Below are 27,318 nucleotides of genomic sequence, written 5' to 3' on the forward strand. Positions count from 1 at the left end.
TTCAAGCCCTTGCCACCCCCAGGAAAGGTGTGCCAACTCCGGAGTTATTTAGCATAGTAATTGTGCCTTTGAACTATTTTGAAGGAAATGGCTATCTAAGAATTTTGATCTGGATCATTTGGGGGAAAACAAGCGTGGTAGGTGGGGGCTGGTTGCCCTTTGATCTTATTTAGAAGCATATTAGAAGCTTTGAAGCATATTTATTGAGCCTTTCAGTTATTTTGAAACATACAGATACCTCAAAATTTTGATCGAATGTCTTAGGGGGTTACAGGGGGAAATGCAGGCGGCATAAAAGGGCAAGTCAGGGAAGGTGGTTACCCTCTATTCAGTTCTGAGTCTTAAGAATGGCAATAGGATTTTAAATTTCCCATCGAATTGGCCACATACAAAGTTTCTATAACACCCCTTCCATACAAAGTGGCTTTTTTAAAATAAGAGATAAATCATTGGAAGCTATGGTTCTTTTCACCTTGCAGCATTACCCGGTAATTTACAAATGTTGATAGTTTATTTTTATTATTTGTGCATTTTAATGCACACAGCGACAAGGACATCAAAATAGTAACATTTTTTGCCCCTTGGACCAATTTTAGCTCGACTCATATCATCGCTGAAACCTCTGACTTTTCTTTTGGTTGGTTTAAACATAAAGTTTTTGGGGCAGAACCGTACCACATTTATGTCAGTTTTGCACACTGAACCGTGAAAAACTTTACAAAAAGTTTATAACTAGATATGGTGGTCTAATTTTGTTAATCTTGACTAATATCTAATCTTGAATAAATAAGCAATTTTTAAAAAATAAACTTGATTGTGTAGGCATCCACTTAACCAATCCAGACAATCACTATCCTCGGTACTTTGCGTTGGCAGTTCCAAGTTTCAGTGCATAGCATGATTATAGTACGTGAGTTTGATGTCATACCTGAGAGAGACAAATTACATTGAAATATGTTTGTTGGATTATATTTTTCGGATTTTATAACACTAAGAAAACTTTAAGTCATTAAATAAGAAGTCCTTAAGTCATCAAAATGACTCCTAGGCTGTAACAATACGTTTTTATTTTTATTATCGAATTCAAACATTGCTGAATGAAGATTCGAGGAAAAAAGTGTTGCAATAATGTATTCTTTGTTCTTGCATTTTCACCACTCTTCCTTGAATTTTTTTTCCCAGTTCGAGGCCATTCTGACGGGAGACCGTAAAGCTTATAGGGAAGTTTCGCACAGAAGAATCAGGTGTAGGACTAAATCAAGACCAGTTAAATTTAGCATTGTTGCCAAAACTGTCGATAGCAAATACAACTAATTCACTGGTGCTTATTAAAGTTGGAATTGTGAACACTTTCGGCGGTGTTTCTCCAAGAAACTCCCAGTGCCTGACCGTCATGTCTTCATTTCGAACACTAATAAATCGCAATCCAGCAGGACTTGATAGTGACGAACTAGAAAAAAAAAAGACAAAGTAAGGAAAGAATAACAATAAACAAAATGACTTTTGAAATAGCAATAAGCAGTTCTTAAAAAAAAGGAACTTATCCAGGATTTCTGTTAAAATTGGGAGGGGTTTCAAACTCTTTTTTTTTTGGGGGGGGGGGGGTCAAACTATGAAAATATAATCTTATCAGGCACACAATGAAAAGTTTACTTTTAATGCAACTGTCTATATCTAAGAAAGCAGGGGGAAGGGAGAGTTCAGAACCGGTAACACCCGTACGTCGAGGAATTGAAAACGTAACACAAATGATAAATATTCAATAGTATTTCTTCAACCATGTGCACAAGAACTATTCTAAAAGGATCCCAGGAAAACCAAGGAAATCCAACGTTAAAAATATATATAAATTCTAAAAGCTTGCTTTTTATTAGAAATGGATCCAAAAAACATTTCCAAAAATCGATTTACTATTTATAAAATCAAAGTTATTTGCCATCTGAATTTCCATGTGATCGAAGTCTTGGCAGCGTGTATGCCTCCGCTTACCTTTCCTGCTCCTGAGTGGATTAAAGAAGCTCAGACTATTCTTTTTTCTCTCTTTTTAATAACCATAGACACATCTGAGTAAGAAAGGAAAATAGTATAAGAAATTTAGGAGAATTTCCAGAAACTACGTTTCATAAAAAGCAAGTTCATAGCATGTGTGGATTAAGAACACGGCGATGGCTTTACCAATTTTTCCACAGCACATCTACAAGGAGACCCTTTGAAGGTGTCATAGTAGATGAGAGTATGTTTTTTAAGGAGCTCATTTTGATGGTCAGTAGAAAAACATCTTTTTACTAGTGGCAAAAAAACCTCCCTCTCAGACTATCTGTATCGGCTTTTTTTTTTTAATTAGCCATGGCTCTCAACCTTTTCATTACAGTCCACCAAATTGGTTTAATTCAAACGGTTCAATAAATCCCCTGGACTAACAATAATGAGGTATATTGCCTGTTTTGAAATAAAGATTTAGCAAGAAATAGTAGAAAACCCATTCGGAAAAAAATAATAAGAACAAGAATGCGATACACATATAGAAAGGTAAAACGTATACTAAGGTAAAACAAATGAAAACAATCATGGTTTGGGTCAACCAGGTGGTACCTCACTCAGTTGTTCCGAATTCGTCACGTATGAAGCCTATTTTTCATAAGCCTACTGGCTTATCCCTTAATATATCTTCATTTGGAAGTATATTTGTCGACTAAGTGTGGAATTTAGATGATGCTAAGAGGGTGATAGCTCCTCTTTCATTGGAGAAATATTTTAGCACGAAATAAGATATCACATTTATATGCTTATCCGCACAAAAGGATGCATCTCCTAGGAGCAATTTTTGTTCATTGGTCATTTGAGAAATTTAGAAATTGCGACAAGGAACATCATCAACTGTTTGCCCTTTGATCAGTTTTGACACTGGTAAAAATAACTAGGACCTTCAATCTCCAATCGACTGAGCCCCCTCAACTTGCATAGCTTCTAGCCATTACCACGAGGTCTGGGGGGGGGGCAGCCCTGGACCTTATAGTTATTTGAGATTTGGGCTATTTTGACAAGATAGCCATCTCAAAATTTGTTTAAGCCCAGAGGAATTGTTATATTATTTTTGATTGTTATGAACAAAAAGGCTATCTCAAAACTTTCCTCGTCCAAAGTCTATACGGCCATCTCTTCCATAAAAACCTTATATGCTCCCGGGAAACAACTTACAACCCTGACCATTGGGCTCTGGAAGGTTATGTCAACCCCAGAGGTATTGTTGAGTAATCTTTGGATTATTTAGAACAAAATGGATATCTTGACATTTCAATTGGATGCATTTAGGGAAAAAAGGGGGCGGGAACTTTTGCCGTCCGATCAGTTTTGACTCTTAGTATAGGAAACTAAAACTTTTCATTTCCAATCAAATGAACCTCCACCAAGGTTTGTAAGACCACCCTTTCCATAAAAACTTTATGTGCCCCCGGGTTGTAACTTACAATTGTGCACGGGAGGGGGGAGGGGAAGCTAATTGCCATCTGACCATTTGTAAAAATAGAACTAGAACTTTCAATTTCCAATCAAATGAACCCCCTCCGAAGTCTATACGACCACCCCTTCCATAAAACCTTATATGCCCTGGGACATTACTTATGACACTTGCCCCTCGGCTCTGAGTGGGGGTGTCAACCCCGGAGTTATATGATCATCGGTCTATTCTGAACGAAATAACTATCTAATAAATCCGATCGGATGAGTTTGGGGAAAAGAGGGCGTGGGGAGAGGGAGTAGTTACCCTCTGATCACATTTAACTTAAAAAGAGAGCTAGAAATTTTAATTTCCAGTCAAATGAGCCCCCTCAGAAGTTTATACCACCGCATCTTCCATGAAACCTTTATATGCCCGCGGGGCATAACTTACAACACTTGGGGGTTGGCTCTGGGCTCTGTGGGGTTATGTCGACCCCCGGAGTTTTTATCATCTAATCTTTGAACTATTTGGAACTAAATGGCGATCTCAAAATTTTGTTCGGATATATTTTGGGAAAAGAGGGCGTGGAGGAGAAGGAGCTTGTTGCCCTCCGATCACTTTGACTCTTAAAACGGGCACTAGAAATTCCAATTTCCAATTGAATGGGTCCCCTCCAAAGTTAATGCGACTCCCCTTCCATAAGAAGTGCCTCAAAAGTAAAACAGTTCAAAATAGGGATGATACCTTTTTATCGACAGTGAATAGATATAAAATTATTTAACTGGATATTTCGAACACATATACAGTGTTCATCATCAGCAGTGTTCATAATCATACTGCTGATGATGAACACTGTATATGTGTTCGAAATATCCAGTTAAATAATTTTATATCTATTCACTGTCGATAAAAAGGTATCATCCCTATTTTGAACTGTTTTACTTTCGTCATGGAAAGGCAGTGTGGTCTTCGAAGTTATCTAAATAAGAAGTGCCTCTGGGAAAAACTAACAATAATAATAATGATAAACCGTTGGAGGCTTATCGCCTTTGCTATAGCGTTGCCTCTGAGAGATAGAGTGGGAAAGAGAACAAGCTAGAGGGAGACGAGAGAAAGAGAGAGAGAGAAAGAGAGAGAGAGAAAGAGAGAGAGAGAGAGAGAGAGAGAGAGAGAGAGAGAGAGAGAGAGAGAGAGAGAGAGAGAGAGAGAGAGAAGAACATCAGCCAAATAATACTAAAAATTACCCGAGACGCTTTATATTTACGTTGATATCTTCAAACTTGTTCAGATACTTGCTTAGAGCAAGAGTTACTAGAGAAGCTCTATCTAAGTAGAAACCTCCAAAATCTTCCATTTTAGTTTCATCAAATACTACCTGCGAAGTTTTATCTGGAAACAACTCGATTTTACTCCTTTGCAGTTGAGCAGTCCCTTTCAAGAAATGTTGCAAGAGGAATTTATCCATATCCATGAATCCCTGGCCCATTATTCCTTCTTTATAATGTACAACATCAAATAAGTGAAGAATCTCGTGAAGAATCGCCCCCATTGTTGATGAGTAGCAACTTCCCCAAGTTCCTCTAAAATGTAGAAATAAATAATCAATAATGTGAGTTAACAACTGAAAGGTTGATATAGTCGGATCGAAGTTGCATTCAGGACAGATGGCATGCGGAACCTCCTATATTTCAGTTTTCATACCCCAAATGCTTATCGCGGCAAAACATGGAGTCACATCAAAATTTCAAGATGGAGCTTCAATCGGACAGGTTGAAATGTGACATTAAAAGCGGACTTTTTTTTCAAAAACAAATTATATCAAATGAAGCTAAAGAGTGTTCAAGCTTAAAAACAACACAAAATTATCCAATGTGTGATGGGAGTCGCTGCTCCTCTCTCCTTTTTACGCTTATAGTCTTATTTAATTCCAAAAAAAGACAAGCTAAAGCAAAGCCTTATAAGTACCGAAGATAAAACGAACAGAAGTTACCATTAATAGGTGAATGCAAATTTAAACGAAGAGTAATTATTTAACCAAATTTAAAATACTTCAGCAACTTGAAGTGTTTCAGCAACCTTTGGTCAACTTGGCCAACAAAAGGACAGCAGAAGGAATATTTATTTTCTTCTTCGCCATCAATTAAACACTTTAGTTATTTACCCTCAAAAGGCTGTGTACCATTAAAGAAAAGAAGAAAAAAAAGGTTTAAGGACAGCGGCATAATACAGTGGATCTGCTCAAACCTAACTTTACTCTCCATATCTTGAAATCCAATCAATGCTGTTAGTTTTGAAATGAAATATGTAGACTAGCTAGTGCTCTATTACTTTTCCCTAAAACATGATACTCAACCATATCGATGCTTTTATTTCTGAAAATTCTTCATGTGCAAGCTAAGGCTATATTATTGAAGAGAAATTTATCTGTCTAGGAATTGAAGACATATTTGTCTAGGAGTTTTTGGACAGCTTTTTCCTTTTTTGGAGATTTTGTCTATTTTTACTGAATAGTATCTTATGATTTTTAGGCAAAGAGTCTCTGAAAGAATTATTCATCCTTCTATCTAACAATTTCACTTAAATCTTATTTGCCAGTTTCTCTTTTGCCTTTTTTTTTAATTAACGAAAATGTTAATACAATTGCAACTTTCTTACAACAATTCTTTTGCTGATATAAATTTTTACCATCTTTGAAAAAAAAATAAACAAAAAGAAGATAAAACAAATGTACTTTCTGTTTTAAATAGAATTTTTCCATATCTTTTAAGATGGGAAACTATAAACCCCCAGTTGAGGATTTTAGACCATGACAAACAGACCATGACTATTTGGGCCAAAATTAAGTTTTACAGCGCAAAATGGCATAAAAAACTCTTTGATGTGCCATGTGTTTGTGGTACTCTTTTATATTCAGCAAAAACTGGTTTGGTACAATCATCTATGAAGGATAAAAATCAGAAACAAAAGAGGCACGCATCATTGCTGCCCATGAAAAAGAAAAATGTTTTGTTCTTTTTCTTCAAAGCAAGGTGTATGAATCTCCAGTTTTTGGCAACCATGTATTCTTTATTTCAATTTTCAAATTCTTGAGGGGTCTCAGACTCTTTTCAAAAATCTCGAAACTGTACTCTTGTAGCTACAAATTACTGTTTAGTTGAGTTCAAATTAAAATTACTAATTCCATATTAGCAATACAAACAAAAAATTTGTCACTAGAATGTTTCTTTTACATTCTGTCATTGAAATGCCTGTACTTTACTCTTTACTAGGTTGCACCTACTACTGCAACTATGACATAATTGGTTTCTATAATATGTTGAAACTTTCGGATAAACAGTATCTATGGTTCTCTGTATTATAAATATTAATTGGTCTGTTTGTCCTTACTCAACTATGATCTACAGAATTCTTGCCATTTTTCGTTTAGTGGTTTACTAAAATCCTTCATTCATTTATAAATGATTGCATCAATTTAATAAATAAATATTTTGCAATGAAAATATTATACGTGTTCTCACACGAGTACTCCAAAACACCGTACTCCAAACAGAAAACAACACAAATGAAAATTAAAGCATTAAAATCGGAATAAAAACTACCATTTTTACACAGTACAAAATGGTACTTGTTGTTAATGCAAATTGATTTTTCAGCCAAAAGACACAGAAAAACAGCGTAAAAAAGTATTAGAAAAAAAGAAGAAAAAATCATACAGTACCAGGAAGTTAGCACAGAAAGAAATTAGAATCCTTCCCTCTGTTATAAAAGATGTGGCAGCTGTAAATAAAAAGCTAAGAAAAAACTAAAACAAGTATAGGCCTAATTATTACTCTTAGGTAAACTATAAAAGAAAGTGCTTATTGCTAATTATAAAGTCAGAAATATTTGAAGGAGCATTACAATATACAGACATTCATGAGTATGCAAGGGCGGATTCAGGGGGCAAGGAGGGACCTCAGGTCCCCCCAGGATTTTTCTGGCATCCTCGTTCCCTTTTTTGATTTTTTTTTTTAAATTAACTTGTAAATTTGGTCAATTGCTGGCACCCTTTTCACATCCCCTCCCCCTAAGATTTTGTTCTAGATCCACCTTTGTGAGCATGCAAAGACAATTTGCAACAATCAGGTAAGACAAAATTCAGAAGAGTTAATGTTTATCACTGTGCTTTTCCTATTAAACTTAAATCAAAGAAAGGTCGGCCGTAAGAAAACATACCTCATACAAGACCCATCCTGGTACTTTGTTCTATCCACTATGGTTTTATCTGTCAGATATTTGGGTATGTCCTCAATTGCTGAGGGCCAAGCATAAAATGTTGCCATTCCAATCAAGGCAAAGCCTCCAACAGCACACATGGCATATCCTCTAGTTCTTCTCAAAACGTCAATATACGTTTTGGGGACAACATCATTATCCACTTTAACATATTTAGCACAAGTTAAGAATCCTATGACTTTTGAATGAGTATACTTCCCAAGGAGACTAAATATTTCCCTTGCTAAACTTTCCCAAATAAAGTTCCTGTCCATATCATGTAATTGAGATACTGTATATACAGATGTAAATACGTCGATTTCATCCTTATTTTCTAGGGATAAAACACGGCCTGGAAATCCTTGAACTTCAAGTAATTCAGATATAACAGCCTGAACAAGCTTCACGCAAGTTTGAACTTTATTTTGATAGAGAGTAAGGTCATTAGAAGACAATTTTTCATCAGCAGCAATAATGACGATTGGTTTCAAAGAGTACTCAGTATTTTCTGAAGTCATTTTGTAATCTGAAAAGAAATGTAAAAATAAACAATAAAATTCATAATATTAAAATAAATCTTGACAGGAACTAGGAATTCTTTCAATAAGACTTAAAGTTCTAACGGCCTTAGACACAATTTGTTGCGGAAGAAGGGGGGAAGGGGCAGTGGAAAGGACTGAAGTCAAGGGTCATTCAAAATTTAGGCAATGAAGTTGGATTTGCAGGAGATTAATGCTTTAGGATGGCATCTGGTGAAACAAAGGAATTGCAACTCCAGTTTCTTTACAAACTTCCATACACAATACTTCAGTGCTGTGCCCTATTGTTGGTTTGACACTTAGTTATTAGTTAGTTAATTAGAAATGCAATTACCTAAATCATGAATTAAAACTGAGTCAATGGATCAAAAATAAATGAAAAAGGACTTCTAAAGATAACATAAAAACAATTTATTTGTAAGAAGACATAAATTATTACTCAAACATCAAGGAGGAATGTTAATGGCATGTTGAAGGCCACATTTGATTTTTGACACTGTCTGCTGCTATACACAAGATATAGACAAAACTGGATCATCCACAAAATATTCCTTGAAAATAAATGTACTATACAAAAAAATGGGTGGTCCAGCAAAAGCTTCAGCTATTTAGACAGCCCAAAACAGATCGGGAGCTTTTCTATGTGTATAGGCCAATGTTTAATGATACGTTATTTTTAAATGTTATGTTTGTAGGCCAAGTAAAAAATAGAGCTAGAGAATGCAAGAGCAATCAACCTGAAAAATAGTTATTAAAGTTAGAGTTCAGTGTTACCGATTTTGCACAACTAAGACACAGGCTGGAAATAGCTAGCTCAACTAAGAGAAACCTTGATCCTTCTAAATTACCTCCATGAGTAACATTGAGATAACACAGTCTTAATTCAGGAAACACCTTTTCCTTTTCAATCTTTATAGGTAGTAATTAAAAATAGGATTTCCCAAAATCAGGGGTTTCAAAGAAAAGTAAAGCGTCAACTTTAAATTTAAGACGAGCAGAAATAAAGACCTAAAATAATTCAAACTTTAAACGGTAAGCCTTTTTATCTGCCCTTCTTTCCGAACTCCCCAGCCATATCCCTGCCAAAGACATTCAATAAAAATTCTGATATATATGTTTTGTTAAAAAACGTCGTTGTAGCAGTAGCTACAACCTAGTAAAAGACGAACAGGGCCAATAGTAACCAGAAAAATTAACCCGAAACCCCGAAAATGGCGTCAAATAAAAATTGCACCACTAGAGATGTCTTGGGCAAAATACAGAAAATCCATTGACTTGAAAAACAAGGAAAGTCGCTGCAACCTACTAAAATATACATGGGAAACATGTGTATTCTTTCCCGTTATTTTTCCTCCACAGCTAGCAGAGCACTGGAACATCAAAGAGAGCTGTTAAGGGCATTTCAAAGGACATTGCCACATTTAGTGTCTTTTGTAATTAACAAAAAATAATATTTAAATAAAATCAATCTTATCAAAAGACTTCATTTTCTGGCAAAGACCAATATGTCTACAACAGGCAAGATCTAAATTTTCTTTTGCAGAGGAGCATAAGTTGAAAGCAGAATCAGACTTAACAGAGCAGAAACAGAGCGAACAAAATCGAAATGCATAGCAACAAAAGATAGATTACTTTGAGGTACTGTAAGAATATCTCAGAACCCAAACCTACAAGGAAAAACTCAAAACACTTTGACAGCCTTCTCTTACCTATTGAAGAAAAATAGGCAAAATAGAAGGCTCCTGATTTTTAAGACACTAAAAAGCAACAAAGTAATTTTTTATCTCTTACAACAAAACAAGTGAGCCTAAACTTCTTGAACAAGCTGTGACACATTGAAACTCTCAGAAAAAAGTAATACGTCAGAAGGTACAGAATGAACCTCTGGGAATCCCTTAGATCCCCATTAACAGATTAGGAGAGGGGTGCTGGGATAGAGTTATACTGAAAGAAACTCTTGAAAATTATAATAAATAGGAATGTTTGAACATAATAAAGTAAGAATTTTGTTCTTATTGTGTTCAGTTACTTCAGTAGCAAATTCTAGATTATGAGCTTTTTTGTAATCTTGAAAAGTATTACCTTAATCAACATTTTTGAGCAAAATAAGGGGAAAGCTAGATCTGTTCGGCTCCGTTTGAGATGGCAATTACTTACACATTATACAGAAAATAAAAAGAGGGTTGTGACTGTGTTTATGGCCCAGTAACAGGGCTTCCACCTAGTAGAGTGGTAGGTAGATGCAATTACAGATGCCCATTCAGTAATGGTGACCATAGATAGGAAGCATCAGAGGGTCATACTTCTTTGGTTCATAGAAGACACTACTGCACAATGTCAATTTCTGATATTTTTTTACTTTTGGAGAAAACACAACAAGAACAAAACAAGATGGATTCTCAGCTTTCTGTAAGTTTTCAATATTTGTTCTAACATTATTCCTTTAGACAGGTTATTTCGAAGTTAAACTCTGCGATTTTTAATTTAATTTAAACTAACCAACTTCAGCAAACCTTTGACGTAAGCCTTTGACGTAAGCCTTTAACGAAAACCTTCGACAATAATCCCAGGATTAGCTGATTTACAAATAGTCATATTTATTTTTTGAATTTCCAGTCAATATTTCTCAATATGCAATACATAATACACAACCTGAGATTGCATTATCTTCCTTTTAAGTTAATTTTGTCGCATGAAAGCAAATTATAAGCTTGCTCAGTCAGGGGAATTAGAAATTATTAAGTTAATCATATTAATTTTTCAAGAACATTCTTCAATTCTCAAATTATAAGTTTCTTACTTCCGAGCATAAAATACTGGTCAGCAATTACGCTTTTCGAGAATAGGCCTATTCCCTATTGATCCAATAAGAAAAACAAGGTAATAGGTAGAAACAAGGTTGAGGTTCCTGAGTTGCCACAGGTCAGTAGGAGGTACAATCAACCTGCAACAAATCCTTCATATAGTTTCAAGAATATAGGAGTGAGAGAAATAGAATAAACACCTTTAAAACCATGCGTCCTGTCCTTCTTTTTTATAGGAATTATGAAATTCTTTTTCCACGTTTTAGAATATTGCAGAAAATGTCCTCCTGACAACCTATATGGGCATAGTGTATTTCGATTTAGTTCCATATTTTGGAATGTTTCCCAAATTTTTCGCCTTAATATTCTTAATTTTAGTAGCAATAGTAGACTCAATAGTAGTAGCCTTAGCTTTAGTGACAGGAGCAGTAGTAGAAGTAGTAATAATAGTAAAAATATTCAAAAAAAAGTTTTGGAACAACAAAATCAGCTGACCACAAAAGATAGCTTAGATCCAAATCTGCACATTAGGTTGGGGGACTGGATGCAGTTATACTGAAATAAACTCTTAAAATATACTGAATAGGAGTTTTCAGAATATAATCAAATAAGAATTTTGTTTTTATAGTGTTCAGGGCAAAATTCTAGATTATGAGCCATTTGTTATATTAAAAAGTAGTGCCTTAATTAATTTAAAAAACTTTTCCCACAAAAACAGTTTTTCAAAGAAAAGTAAAGAGCTCCACTAAGCCGAAAATGAGCAAAAGTAAATTCAAATAACCTTTCAAGCGTAAAACTACCAAAGATCACCATCAGTAAATAAATGAAACTCAAAACGAACAGAAATTACAATAAATAACCGAATGAAACTCAAAACGAGCAAAAATTAATATGAGTGGGGCTGACGACACCTTTGCCTTCTCAAGATCAGAACACAATTTGTACTGTTGCAAAAAAAAGATCTTGGATTGCCACTTTGATATACACATACTGACATTGATTCCGTAAAGTTCAAATGAATTTTTCTTATTAAAGTAAATTATGTTCTGGTCTTGAGAAGGCATGGGGGGTTGTCAGTCCATTAATGTCAATTTAAGCTCGTTTTGAGTTTAGCTTGGTTATTTATTGTATTTTCTGTTCTTTTTTAGTTTCATTTATTTATTGATGGTGATTTGTGGCAGTTTTATGCTTGGAAGATTATTTGACTCTATTTGTGCTCTCTTTTTGGCTTAGCGGAGCTCTAATTTACATTTTTTAATTGTTTAATAACTTTCTATTAATAATACTGTTTAATTTAAGTTTATACCTCCTCAAGTTCAACTGAAAAATAAAACTTTATATTATTCACCAAATATTAATCAATGCTTTTTGAAAACTTTGATACACTTACATTCTTTGTGATTTATTTAAATTGTAAGAGCTGAAGTAGTAATAGTAGTAACATCGAAAGTTTCAAATTAATACCCCCAGTCTTTCTTGATACATTGCTGAGGTTTATCATTGGCAACCATACACGGAGTGCCTTTTGATTAAGTTTTCAAGCATAATGAACCAATTATATAATTGTGGAGGGCTGACATACCTAACATTCCTAGAGAGATAGCTACTAGACTGTTCTACTATGCTAAACAAAATGGCTGTCCCAAAATTTGATTGAATTTGTTTAGAATTTAAATGACTTGGCAGGAAGGCTGCTTGCCCTACTATCCCTTTTTACTCTTAAAAGGGCACTAGAACTTTTAATCTTGAATCGAATCACCTCCTTTAACATTTTCATTGACATTTCCAGCTGGTATAGAGCAGAACTCTGCCTATGATATTGCTTTTATCCCCCTTTTAAAAACTGTATGGATTATGGATAGCCTACAGTTTTTTTCATTTCATTAGAACTCCCCCTAAACGTTTCTTAGATGTTTCTCTTTAATATCCTTTGCGTCATTAGTTTCAGTAACTATAACAGGAGTATTGATAGTAGACACATTGCCTTTTTGACTGAAACAACTGACACACCCTCTTAACAACCTGTGTGGACATAGTGTGTTTCAATTTATTTCCATATAGCTTCAATATTTACCAAATATTTCGTCTTAATAACATTAGTTTTAGTAGCAGCAGTAGTAGTAGCAACAGTATAATTTATAGTAGTAGCCTTATCTTTAGTGGCACTAGTAGTAGTAGAAGGAGTAATAATAGTAGGAGTAGTATCAGTAGAAGCAGTAGCAATAGGATGTAAACATTTTCTTTTGGTTAGTTCAACATCCCCCACAAGAAGGGGAAATGATGAGCTTGGGGAGAGGGGGCTGGTTTCCCTCCAATCATTTTTGACTATTAAAATGGGCACTAGACCTTTCAATTTCCAACCGAATGAGCCCCTTTCGAATTTTCTATGACAACTCTTTCTATACCAAGTGCCTGGAAAAAAACGCATAGGGAGCACTATTATGTTGCCTATGATTTGCACTTTGGAGGAAATTAGTTAGAATGCTAGTTCTGTCATTAGCTTAAATTACCTTAACTCACATTTGCTAGCAATATGGACAAACCAGCTGAATGGCAATCATATCAGGGCATTTTTTCGAAATTTAAGGAATAATTCAAAAATCTTTCAAGTCTTATTGATCAGGACTTAAAAAGATATTAGACTCAAAACACTTTCTACATGGTATTCCTAATGGTTTCGCTACTATAACGCTGTTTCTGTCCAAGGTCATCATGAAGGTCACTCCTATTCAAAGGGGGAAAGGGTGGTGGCAAACACTTCAAAAGAATTTCCTAGGACATAAACTAGGCTTTGGATACATTTATTAAATAGAAAAAAACAAGTTTTTTTTAAATGAAAGTAAGGAGCAACATTAAAACTTAGAATGAACAGAAATTACTCCATATATGACAGAGGCTTTTCCTCCTCAACGCCCCACTCTATACGCTAAAGTTTGACTCTTTCTCTTAACTCTACTTTTCAAAACAGTAAGAAACTTTAGCGTAAAGAGTGGGGCTCTGAGGAGGTTGCTTATTTTTTTTCACCAAGTTTCATCCCAATCCCTCCACTCTAAGCATTTTCCAAGATTTTAGGTCCCCCCCTTCCAACTCCTCCCATGTTACCGGATCTGGTCGGAATTTAAAGTAAGAGCTCTGAGACACAATATCCTTCCAAGCATCAAATTTCATTAAGATCCCATTGCCTGTTGATAAGTTAAAAATAGTTCATTTTTTCTATTTTTTCCAAATTAACCGGCCCCCCACTCCTCCAGATGGTCAAATCCGGAAAACGACTATGTCTAATTTATTTTGGTCCAGTCCCTGATATGCCTGCCAAGTTTCATCATTCTAACTTACCTGGAAGTGCCTAAAGTAGCAAAACCAGGACAGACTGACAGAATTTTTGATTGGTATATGTCACTTGGTTAATACCAAGTGCCACAAAAAGGGGAAAAGAAATTCTGCTGCAAATTATAGGCCAATCAGTATTACCTCTTCTGTTGTCAAAGTGATTGAAGGGATAATTAATGACACTGTTATTAAACATCTTGAAAAGAATGGCATCATTCAACATTCTCAACATGGTTTCCAAAGTGGTAGATCTGTTGACACAAATTTATGGCAGTATTACAATCTTGTTACAGATCTAATAGACAAGGGAATTCCTGTTGAAGTTGTCCTCTTTGACGTAGCCAAAGCCTTTGATAAGGTCCGCCACAGGAGACTGATTGTCAAGTTACATACTGCAAGAACAAACAATCGAGTTGTTGGAAGGATTAAAGCATTCCTTGCTGAAAGGACTCCAACAGGTCAGAATATTCACATCTCATGGAATGCTGATTTATTCAAATTCATTGCCATTCAAGAGTGGTGTTTTCAGGGTACTATCCTTTGCCCTACCCTCTTCTATATTTTTATTAATGATGCCCCTAGTGTAGTACACGATTATCTAACTTTATATGCAGATGATTTAAAACTCATTGGTGGTATCAGAAACCAGCTTGATGCAGATGTTTATCAACGTGATATAAACAAGCTTAATAATTGGGCAAATGCCTGGTTATTGAGCTTCAACACATCTAAATACCATGTCCTTCATTTTGGAAAAAAAAACTTACGTTTTGGGTGCACTCTCAATGACCTACCACTTGAGGTTCTTCCCAAGGATAGAGATCTGGGTGTCTTGGTTGATAAGAAACTCAAATTTGATTCTCATGCTGCTATTGCTGCTTCATCAGCTAACCAGACCCTAGGAACAATAAAGAGAACCATCAGCAGCCGCTCTCCAGTAGTAATGACAACCTTATATAAAGCACTTGTTTGATCAAAACTTGAAGTTGGCATGACACTTGCATCCCCTTTTTACAAAAAAGAAAAATTCATCCTAAAAGCAGTCCAAAGGTGAGCAACAAAATTTATTAACAAATTCCAAACAGTCCCCTATTGTGAGCATCTTTGTCACCTCAAACTACCAAGCCTAACATATAGGTGCAAACGTGGTGATGTCATAACTGCCTTCAAACTTATCTCGACAAACATTGTCTCTGATTCATTCTCATTCGCCACCACCTCTTCTACCAGATGTCACTCAAAGAAACTGTCTAAGATGTCATGCAGATTCCACCAGAGAAATCAGCTCTTTTCAAACAGAGTCACTAGCCTTTGGAATAGACTGTCAGAATATGTTGTCTCTGCAACTTGTCTTGAAACTTTCAAATCAAGATTGGATGCTGAATGGAGTGATGTAGAGTGGAAGTATGATTAGACAGCCCATGAGTCTTCAACTCATCTATAATTCTTCATGGAGCCTACAAAGAGGGTATCCTTAGATTGCTCCAAGCTGTAATTTAAGGTAAACAAATTTCTTAAGCTTGTAGCCTATCTAGATTGTGTTTATACTACTACTACTAATAACTCACTGCAGCACCAAGCCGCCTGAGGCCAACACAGCTATGCACACTCCTCCTCCAACCTAATCTATTTAAAGCCTCCCTCTTTACACCCTCCCAGGACGTTCCCATTTCCTTTAAATCCTTGTCTATGACATCCTCCCAACCCAGACAAGGACAACCTGCTTTCTCTGTAGCCCCAGACAGTTGACCAAAAAGGACAATCTTTGGTAATGTGTCATCCTTCATCTGTAGAATGTGGCCTAGCCATCTCAACCTTTCTTTCATTATAGCCCTAGAAAGTGGGATTGAACCACATTTTTTGTACAACATACTGTTTGAAATACAGTTAGTCAGCCGGGTACCCAGAACAGTCCATAGGCAATTTCTCTGGGCCAGAAAATTCTAAGGTGACAATTTTCAAAAAAAAATTTAAACATACATAAATTCATAAATACATAGAGAGTTGCTTGTTTGAATGAATAAGATACATATTTAAACACACACGCACACATATATAGCATGTATATATATATATATATGTATACACATATACATATATATATATATATATATTGCATGATTTTCAATTTAAATCTTGTAAGCAAGTATGTTTTTCAAAAACAAACTCCTTAAAACTAGCCATCCCATGCTTTGACAAGATAGAAAAATTTTCCTTTTTTGGCCCAAGATATTATGCAGCATCTTGTCATGTACATGGCATATACCACTGCAACTACACTGAGTTGCATGGCAAGAACTATGAATGCCACAGAGGGTTTCCATAATGCCTTTAATGGTAAGTTCATCTGCACTTATTCAAGTCTTTGATGGACTAAAACATGTCATTGAGGTAAAATTCTAGTTTTGGTACCTTTTTTGTCTTGGAAAGGGGCTAGGTTAGGAAATTGGAACTTCCAGGGATGGGTCTACAGACTAAAATGTGTCATTGGAAGCTATTTTGAAGTACCTACCTCTACTGCTTCTCCCTCTAGAGGACAGTGACCTTTGATGATCTTTAAAAATATTTGTGTTATGAAAGTGAAACCTTGGAAAACATATTCTGCTAAATGAAATACAAGAAAGCTGTTTTCAGCTTCACAACTTTGCTCAATCTCAATTTATAAGGTTTCAAAGATCTGCAAGTACATTTCCTAAACTTAGAAAAAAAACGTTCTTCTAAACTTAGAAGTTTTGAAGCATGTCTTTGGACCTTTCCCAGAGCAGCCAAGTTCTTTTTATAGTGGGGTCCCCAAATCACATTCCTATACTCTATTGTAGGCCTGACAATCCCCTTGTAGAGTTTTAGGAAAGTATTGTTGTTTGAGTGCTTGAATTTTTTTTTAATCAGCTCAATGAGCTGTGATGCTTTGTAAATAGTTTTCTGGGTGTGTTCAAGAAATATAAGCTGTGGATCAAAACAATAATACCAAAATCTCTTTCAGAGTCTACAAGTCTATTTTGCTGTTTATTGTTAGTTGGGGCACAGACGCAATATTTTTCTTCACCATCAATAAAACCTTTGGTTTGTAATACACTGAAGTTGAGACCTAGGCTTTGGAGGTTTTCAGTTAAGGTGTCAATGTCTTTTGTAGTGTTGCTACATCTTGAGATGATATGAAATTCCTATAGAGTTTTGTGTCATCTGTATAGATTTTGGTAGTGCTGATAATATTTCTATTGATTTTGTTGATAGACACAGTATGAAGAGGAATGAACCAATTACACTACTTTGTATCACCCCTCTGGTCACTTTTTCTGGATTGTCACCCACTCTAACTTTTTTGATTTGGTTTCTGAGGAATGATTCTATCCAGGATAGTATTTGTCCTGGTAAATTGTACTGTTGGAGTTTATCTATTAGCTTTGCATGCAATACACTCTCAAAAGCTTTTTCAACATCAAGGAGTGCTGCCAGGATGCTGTGACCCTCTTCTAGAGCTTGTGTCCAATTGTTGAACATTTCTAATAATTGTGTTGTATAGCGTCTGCTTGGTAGGAACCCATATTGATTGGGATTTATCATATTGCTCTGTAATACATGGTTCAATATCCTGTCTCTTAAGCATCCTTCACAAAGTTTACTGACTAGTGATGTCAGGTGCACAGGTTGGTAGTTTTCTGCTTTTGATTGTTCACCTTTCTTGTGGGTGGGGACAACAACTGTTTTAGACCATCTTGATGGTACCACACCTTTTTCTATAGAGGCTTGAAAGATTTCTAGCAAAGATTCAACAATATATTCTATACCCTCTTAAAGCAATAGTGCTTCAATTCTGTCTGGGCCTTTGGATTTGTCTGATTTCTTCTTTTGTGACAAGGACTTTCAGCTTATTTGTTTTATGGGATGGTTCAGGGCCTGTTTGCTTTGATTAAAAACAGAGCTAGAGAACCCATTGAAAGCATTGGCCCTTTCAGATTGAGAACTTGTAGATGAGCCAGCTTTACATTTACACATTTCCAGAATTTCTTTGGGGCTGATTTTGCATCACTAGCAATTTTCCTCTCTTGTTCTTTTTCTATTTGTCTAGTTGCAGAAAATAAATATCAATTGCCCAAATGCATTTTTCTCTCTGGAGTAATAAAAATGGTAGACCTACCAAATGCAATGTTTTTTTTTATCCTTTTATAAAAATTATTAAAAAATCTCTCTTGAGACAAAAATTGAAACAGATCTAATTTTATGGTGTTTGGACTATTCAGTGGTTGAATTTAAGGCAGTTGAGTTCAGAGTGTTTGAGTTTGTTTAGGTAGCCTATAGTTGAGCTACATGGTAGTTGAGCTCAATGGAGTTGAGTTAGGCTATAACAACTAGCCACTTTCGAAATAACAAAATTAAACAAAAAAGTATTAAATCCCTTATTGATATAAGCCTAGAATTGGGGCTATTGAAAAGAGAACATGTTAAGAAAACAATTCTTACCTTGTAATATACATAGAAAATGTAATTAACACATTTTGAAGGCACTCCGACTATAATTTCAATGAGCTAACTAATTACTTATTTGGCTACACTTTTCTTTCAAGGCATGGGACATTTCAGATTCAGAGTTAGTCATTCCTGATTCCTCACGTGCACATGAATTTGAAATTTAATCGCCAATATTGCTACCTAATTTTTAACAGCTGAAACAAAGATCGCAATGAGGAAAAAAGACTTTACAGTTGTTAATTCTCTATTCTACGCTCTTTGAAAGTGTAACTAGTACATTCGAAAATGGGTCCAACCCCCCCCCCCCCATTAGTCCCCACAGCCACATCAAAAATATGTTGAACTTACATTGGAGAATTTACATCAGTAGTGGATCAGCTATTCCTTAACTGGAATAAAGTTGTGAAGATGCACCCTATGTAGTGAAAACTGCAAGCTTTCTACATCATCAATCCTTTACCTTAAACTATGGCTAAGTTATTACCTCTAACAATAAAGAAAAATGAAAGTGTCACAAAAATATATCTGTCTATTGGCAGCTATATGGCCGCTGAATGTGTTTACAAGACTGAATGTGCTTACAGGTGCATATTTAGGGGACTATTTTTAGGTGAACAGACAAATTAAAACGTGATGCACACTAATAGGATCACGTAGTGTGCTAACCAATACCAAAGACCAGTCTGTTATGAACTAATTATCATAGTTCGAGCAGATTGTCAGGTGGTTTAAGTATCCTAAAATAAAAAAAAATACTTAGGATTGGCAATGAATAGGCAAAACTTTATCAAGGGACCGTAAGTCACTTGGCACTTGAAATATGGAACCAGGGCATTTCAAATTATTTAAATTCTTACAATAATCACACCTCAAAACCTTCTGGCGCCTGATTTGTCTTTTGCTGCCAACAAAAGTGTGCAGACAAAATACAAAGCATGTGTTCAAGAAGGCAATTACCATTAGTTAATTGTTTGTAATTTAATCCTAGAATGGCCCGTAACTATAAATTCTAACCTTGCGCATTGATAACTTTGAAAAAGTTGTAACAATTTAATGCTTTCTGCATTTATACTGCAAAGAACTGATCATCAAATTATTTTATTATCTGGTATCTTAGAATGTAAAAAATATAATTAATTCATTTTCATTAATGATAATTGCCATTTAGAACGCATTCTAAGGTCACATTCTGGCACGAGTCGAATTTGACTTGGGCAGCCACCAGGTTTCACGCGACCTGATACAAAAAATATCTGCATATTGGCGAATAGACCATTTCTTCCATCTGAGTTGAGAGTTTAGACTAACCATTTTTATTTGCTTGTAAAATCGTGTTTAAATAAACATGAAACCCCACGAACATTCTTATGATTAATCATTTCAAATACAATTACGAGAATCAGAGAATTGATTTTAAGGATTCGACAAAAGTTGGACTTCAAACACTTATACTGATCTGGTTTTACAATTAGGACTGTGCTAGAGAATATTTCAACATTTATACTTAGGCAAAGTGGACTCAAAACTGACTGGTAAAACATTCCTGGAAAGTAAGAAATACACAATACCTACATGATCTGTTGCTTAAATCAAATAATAGAATTCTGAGAAGAAAGGAATAGAACCGTTTTGTTAGCTTCGAGTTTTACTCCAGACCTGTTCCAGTCTAAGGGCAGAATGTGATCAAAAAAGCGCAAAGGGTGGAGGTTGCAGCAGTCTCTGTTCTCCCTGTTTATTCATTGGCAAAAAACTGCTACTATTAGTAATAACAACTCAATGCAGCACCAAGCCATCTGAAGCCAACACATCTACACACACTCTTCCTCCATCACAATTTACTCAAAGACTCCCTTTCTACACCCTTCAGAAAGTTCCCATTTCCCTTAATCTTTCTTTACGACATCCTCCCACCCCCCAACAGAGGACGACCTACTTTCCGTTGAGCCCTAGACGGTTAGTCAAAAAGGATAATCTTTGATAATCTGTCATCCTTTGTTTGCAGAACGTGTCCTAGCCATCTCAACCGTTCTTTCATTTTAGCCCAAGAAAACGGGATTCAACAATACTTTTTGCACAGCCTACTGTTTGAAAGACGGTCGATTAGTCTGATACCCAAGAATTTTCCTCAAAGACTTTCGGAAATTTACATTAACTCAGACATATCCGCTGGAGTTCATAACGCGATGCAGCTTGGTCGTTATCACCTAAAAAACTTGCCCTCTTCTATCAGGCATAATTGATCATTATGCGGATTTTAATGTTGATAAAACATTTTTTTTTTATTTGCACCGGATTAACAACACTTCTTGCCTACTATGGTCATTGCATCAGTCTTGCAGTACGTTGCTACAAAAACAATTTTAAATCTAATAAGGTCTTTTTTGAAAGACTTTATGTACTTTACTATAGTTAAAATACTGTTGTTGTTTCTGTTGTCAGCAAAGTAACATGAGGCACCCTGACAAAAGAAAGAAAACAAAATCCGACGCTAGTTCAAACATAATTAGTCTTCGCTTATTTATATGCAATCAATGCTACTAGCTGAATACGAACTTTTTTTATTCTGTTCTATGGTGCTAGAAAGACTCTACAATGGTTTTTAAAAGTCCAAGTTCTCAATATTGTTACAACAGCGAACTTTTTTCAATGACCAAGTACTGTAGTTTATAACCGTTGATAAATTAATAAACACCTTAGAATTTGATACTGTTGAACATTATTGTGCTTCATGGCCTTTCCAAAAATGCATAATTACAAAGTTATGATATCCAGGCATAGCTTAATACATCGTAACTTGGGTCATTAGAAAGGGTCAACGGCCTTAGCTGCTAGCCGAGTGAAACCAAGGCCCCTGAACCTTTGAGGCAGGACTGGCTATAAAAATCCGTCAAGTAGTAATTTTGCTAGCCAACACCATATGGGTAAGCTGTTTGGTACTAGCGTTAAAAGATACTCCTATACTAGACAGCATAGCATTAGCAAGTTGATCTGAAAAAAAAGAAAATGAGGCACAATGAAGCAAGACTTATGGGAATTTACTGGAACTTACGAACATTTTGATTAATATTTATCCATTATTTAGAAAAGTAAACTCGTTCTAAAAGAATAGCCTCCGGGAGACTATAAAATTTTCCACGTTCCAATAAAATTTCTTTTTGCGGAAGCTTAAACTAAGCTATCACAAGCCAGCAATGATATAAAAATGAACAGAATACTCTCTGTTGTTGATGATCTTATGACATATCGCAATCTCATAGCTTTCAGTATGATCACGAGACAGTCTTATGAAATGTCTTTTGGATGACACTGTTGAGTCACCAATCTCATTTATTAGGATCGTTTTGAGATAGTTATGTGACTTATATTTTGAATTTGTTTGATGATTTTGCAGTCTTATTGATTTGAATCATCAGTAGAATCTCATTAATTTGAATACTTTGATGTTATGTCCTCAATTGATCTGTCAGAATTTTTATCTTCTAGAATTTATTCTCTTTTTTATATTCATGATTATTTATCTATTGTAAATTTTAAAATAAATAGTTAGTTGAAAGAAAAAATTCTTTTTTATATTTATAATTTGATCTTTTGTTCTTTCCTTAGATTTCGGTATCAATGGTAAGTTGAGAGTGTTAGTGTTTTTTTTTTATAATTAATTATGTTGATGGTTTATATTTAGAGGATTGCAGCTATCAACTACCAGGCCAGTGCCAAAGATACTAAGTATATATCCCACAACGAGTACTTAATTTTCACCTGTAAGGTGGGCCTGTCTACAGGAATCCTTTAAATAGTGTTTTGCCAGCCAATACTCCGTTGCTAGTCTACAAGGAATTTGTGAATAGTTCAGTTTACACGGCTAACAAAAAATACAAATACACAGCCCAAAGAATTGGAAATTGGTATCCGAAAAAAACCCTATCTCTTAAAATAATGATAAAAAAGTGCTGTTTTTACTGTCACTAGTGCTGTGATTTATATGTACGTGATAATTAAATGATTCATACTTAATGCGTGTATTTATAGCAAGCATTTATTTGTGGCTTATTTATGTGTGATATCGTATTTGTTTCTTTCAGTTGTACGGAAAACCAATCGTTAAATCCTATATTGGTTTAAATATACAGCCCAGGGCCATATCCAGGATTTTTTTTCGGGGGTGGGGGGTACGCAATAAAGCAACTAAAAAAACACATAAAAAGTTTGTTTATATTCATTTTTTACGTTTTTACGAGCAAGGTAAATATTTCAAGGGGGAGGGTCAAAATCCCTAACCCCCTGAATACGGCCTTGATGCAGACTAACTAGTGTGCATGTGCAAAGACATTTACTCTTGATCCGTATATAATTTCGAGTTCTTGTCTGCTTTTTATTGGTTTTGTCGATATTTGTTCCACACTAGGCTACAATTTGTCTCTATTTAAATTGTATAATAAAATGTTAATTGTTCATTGTTCTAATACATGTTTATTGTTCAAGTAAATGTTCCTTTTTTTATGTGTATTGTCTTTCTTTCGTTTTTCCATTTTCGACCCGTCCTTTTCGAGTTCTTGCAGACCGGTTTTCAAATAAACAATTGACAAAATAAATAGCGTTACCGAGCTGATTTGCAAAAAACACGAAATTAGGCATGCTAGAGTCACACTTATAGAAATTTAGTGGAATTTAATACCAAGATTCTGACGAATATTTATCCATACTTTTGAACAGTAAACTCATTCAAGCAGGAAAGTCTCTTATAGAGTTAAAGTTTTCTATGTTCCAATAAAGCTTCTATTTTTAACAGCTTATACTAAGGTATACCAAGTTAGCCATAATATGAAATTGAAAAATAGAGGTTATTTTTTTTTTTTTATTATCAACTGCTTCAAACTTTTAATGGGGTTCATGTAAATTTGGAAGATAGGCTATTGGTCAATATCAGTTATTAATGGTCTACTTGCTCATGGATAAAAATTAATGAAAATCAGTAGTAGCATATTCAATAATGTGCAGACAATTTTAGTTGGTGCAAATTTAAGATGTACCACTGCCAATATCCTTTTAGTTTTGAATAAATAAATATTAGGTAAAATTCTGGACAAACTACTTTTTCCCGTCTCGGAAGGGGGTTGGGTTAAGAAGATGAAGCTTTCAGGGATTGGCTTGATCTACAGACAAGTATGTCCTGGGAAGTGACTTGGATAAGTATGGAGCAGTTTGCATTATTGACCTGCAATTGAAGTGAAAATACCACTTGGTGCCTTCTTTTATGCTCTTCACAAATGTAGTAATTGCTTTTCTTGCAAATTCGAATTTAATCTCTTTTTGAACTCTTGAAAAAGATCAAAAATTTCTAGATTTTTGGTATAAAAAGGCTTAAAACATTGATTTCATACTTAGGCAACTATTTGAATATAAGTCCATTTTTTAAGTTTTGTAATCAACAAGCACTAATTTTCCACAATTAAAAGTTGACCAAAGTTGACACTTTGGCCTTCTCTTTGTTGTAATTTTTGTTTTTTTCGAATTTGACTAGACTTATTCGTTTTATTTCTATTTGTTTTGAGATCCATTTATTTGTAACAGTGGTGTCTTTTGTCTTTGTGTTTGGTGTTATTGCTTATTTTAATTTCTGTACCTTTTGGTGCACATTTGCCTTAATTTAAAAGATTTTTCACTGAGATTTGATGAAAAGCTAAAGCAAATTCAAATTTCTCCCAAAGCATTGACAGTGCTGGTCAGTAATAGGAGTAGTAAGGCCACTAGACTGGGTTTACTGTTCCTTAGGGGCCTCCCCCAGGCCACCCAGCGTGTCCCCAGGTGGCGATAGGGGAACATCCTGCAGATATATAGGGTAACTCCATAGGAGGCACGGATCAAGGGGGGATCTTGTCCTGGGGGTCCATAGTAGAAACTGGGGTACCCTCACCAGGGCCATAAATACTGGTGGAGGAGGAACAAGACCCCTCAAATGTACACTCAACAGGGCCCACCGGCGTGTCCACACGTCCCATGAATTACAAACCTTCTCCCAGTAATTGGTTAAATTGCATGGTGATGTAGAACACCATCGTCAGAGGATTCTCTATAGGAGGACAACTGCGGAAGGGCGTAAGATCCAGATCTATAGACAACGGCCTCTGCAAAGGGTTACCTCGACCTTTTCGGGGTACCTGCAAGACTGGGGACCTTGCGGTCAACTCTATTCCCACTTGAGGAGTGGCGTCCCTCGAGGAAATTATAACCTAGTAAACAACACAGCATTCGCAAGTGATTCTGATTAATGGATAATTCTTCTGGGCTTGGTCTGTTTTGACGAGCGATTTCAGGCTGAAAAACCTCTTCCTAGCTAATTTATCTACTACGGGCTGCCTCTATAGCATAATATTTGTAGGCATGAATATATAATGAATCGGAGATAATAAGCTTGGGACTGTCTGTGCAGGATTTCGACTCTTGTTGATAGAAGAGCATCGCCAAGTGAAGAAAACCATGTTGTGACCAAGATGGGCCTAGGATTGCACAGAGCCTCCATTCATATTGGAGGTCCCAGGGACTTCTTGCTGTCCGGTTCAAAGCCGGCTTAAGCGCTTCGGCGTATACTTAAGAAGATATGTTGACCCCCGTCCTGCATTGGTATCCAGGATCATTGCTTTTCCCGAGGCCAAAATAATTTCAATGATGTAAAGAACATGAAAATTGGAACTGGGAATGTTACAACGTTAAAAATGACTATGGTATTGACATTTTGACTTACGAATTCAGACGATTTGAACTGGATTTAGTAGGAGTTTCAGAAACTCATATCCCAGGAGTAGGAAGCATTAAATTAGCTGATATAGAATTTCTTTACTCAGACAGGAAACATGGGGTATATAGACAGGGAGTAGGGTTCATGATGAATAGGGATGCTGCTAAGTCTTGTTTAGGCTGGATAGGTATTGATAATATAATACTAATTGCTCATATTATGACAAAAAATTTCAAGGTATCAGTTATAGTAGTATATGCCCCTGTTGAACCGAGTGAAGGATATACTAGTGACTCAAACGAATTTTAATTACAATTACAGAAGCAAATAAACAGGGTTCCAGGTAGAAATATTGTGTTTTTACTAGGAGATTTCAATGCGAAGGCTGGTAAAAGTAGGGATAGGTGGTATCCTAGCCTAGGTAAATTTGGTATAGGAAAAGAAAACAGTAATGACTACAGACTTTTCCAATTTTGTAGATATAACCATCTAGTTATAATCAATACGGTGTTTGGACATAAAATGACCCATAAGTTGACATGGTACTCACGTGATGGTAAGACAACAAACCTTATAGATTGTGTTATAGTAAACCGAAGACTGGCAAGATATAGGATATAGGAGATACAAGGAGATAAAAGGTATAGGAGTGCTGTTATTGATGTTAAAAATAAAGACAACCATCTTGTAGTGTCTAGGGTTAATTCAAAGCTGAAATTTCGGAAGGGTAACAACCTCCCGGGAAGTTATGATGTTGGTAGACTCTAGGATGAGAATTTGCTAGGAATATTAGTGAAAAAGCTTTATGTTTAATAAAGTTTTTAATAAAGTTTTATCTGAGTGATAGATCATATGAAAATAAAACGAATGTAAAAAAGTGGAGAAAGCATTAAAATATGACCTAAGAAGGTGTAAACTGGAAGCCACGGATAAAATTGCCAAGGATCCTGAAGATGTAGCTAAACAGCATAATAATAAAATTTTGTACTGGCACGTTAATAAATTGAGAGGGAGAAGTCAAGCTGAACTTGTCCCAGTTAAAGATAGGAACAGGGCCACAATTAGTGATAAGGAAAGAGTTGAAGAGAGATCGGCAGAACATATTGAGAGTGTGCTAAACCGATACAGTTGCAGGAAAAGATATAGAGGACAAATAAGAAGTTTGTGATACCTTGGATGTGAAGCAAGATTTGTTTTGTGAGGTAGAATTAGCGACAGTACTAAAAGGATTAAAAATAATAAGGCTCCGGATGCTGACAGTGTGGTAAATGAGTTTCTTAAATATGGTGGCTCCGAGGTTAGAAATCGGTTATTGAAGATTATGAATAAGATTTTTGAAAAAGGGGAAGTACCTCAAAATTTTAGGAAAACCTTAATTAAACCAGTGTATTAAGAAAGGTGATAAGATTGAGTGTCGTAATTATTGAAGCATTAGTCTGGTCTCTGTAGGTAGCAAATTACTTAGTAATATGATACTTTTCACACTATGAGATGCTGTGGACAAAGTTTTAAGAGAAGAACAGCGCCGTAAGGTAGAAGATGTGTCGACCAAATTTTTACTCTTAGGTTAGTAATTGAGAAGTGCCTTAGTTGTCAAACACCTTTGGTCCTAAGTTTTATAGATTATGAGCAAGTGTTCGATTCTGTTGATAGAAGAGCTTTAGCAAAGGTATTATTATCCTTACATGGTATACCAGACAAATAAATTAAAGTGATTAGTGTTATGTACGAGAATAATACTGCTGTGGT

At 35.5% G+C, this 27,318-nt stretch overlaps 2 protein-coding genes across 4 annotated transcripts; one reads left to right on the forward strand and one right to left on the reverse strand.

Moving 5' to 3' along the window:
- Nucleotides 1-1,050: 1,050 nt before the first annotated feature.
- LOC136024931 (uncharacterized) lies at nt 1,051-18,999 on the reverse strand. 3 transcript variants are annotated; one of them, XM_065700515.1, is made up of 5 exons: nt 18,828-18,998; nt 15,134-15,264; nt 7,655-8,219; nt 4,684-5,019; nt 1,051-1,450 (listed from the first exon to the last, which is right to left on the reverse strand). In XM_065700515.1, the coding sequence occupies exons 3-5, from the start codon at nt 8,209-8,211 to the stop codon at nt 1,258-1,260; spliced, it is 1,086 nt and encodes a 361-aa protein (XP_065556587.1). In that variant the 5' UTR covers nt 8,212-8,219; nt 15,134-15,264; nt 18,828-18,998; the 3' UTR covers nt 1,051-1,257. The 3 variants fall into 3 exon arrangements, with proteins under 3 accessions (XP_065556587.1, XP_065556588.1, XP_065556590.1); XM_065700518.1 differs by having other exon boundaries at nt 1,263-1,450; nt 4,815-5,019; XM_065700516.1 differs by lacking the exon at nt 15,134-15,264 and having other exon boundaries at nt 18,828-18,999.
- LOC136025471 (uncharacterized) lies at nt 10,624-15,339 on the forward strand. Its single transcript, XM_065701503.1, has 2 exons — nt 10,624-10,641; nt 14,452-15,339. The coding sequence occupies exons 1-2, from the start codon at nt 10,624-10,626 to the stop codon at nt 15,337-15,339; spliced, it is 906 nt and encodes a 301-aa protein (XP_065557575.1).
- Nucleotides 19,000-27,318: the final 8,319 nt, after the last annotated feature.

Source organism: Artemia franciscana, chromosome 3, assembly GCF_032884065.1.
Source record: "Artemia franciscana chromosome 3, ASM3288406v1, whole genome shotgun sequence".
NCBI lineage: Eukaryota > Metazoa > Arthropoda > Branchiopoda > Anostraca > Artemiidae > Artemia > Artemia franciscana.

Coding starts and splice junctions, on each gene's coding strand:
- LOC136024931 (XM_065700516.1), bottom strand. CDS start 8,211: ATGACTTCAGAAAATACTGAGTACTCTTTGAAACCAATCGTCATTATT. Junction 5,020..7,654: donor CAGGATGGGTCTTGTATGAG/GTATGTTTTCTT, acceptor TCTACATTTTAG/AGGAACTTGGGGAAGTTGCT. Junction 1,451..4,683: donor GTAAATATAAAGCGTCTCGG/GTAATTTTTAGT, acceptor TTTTTTTTCTAG/TTCGTCACTATCAAGTCCTG.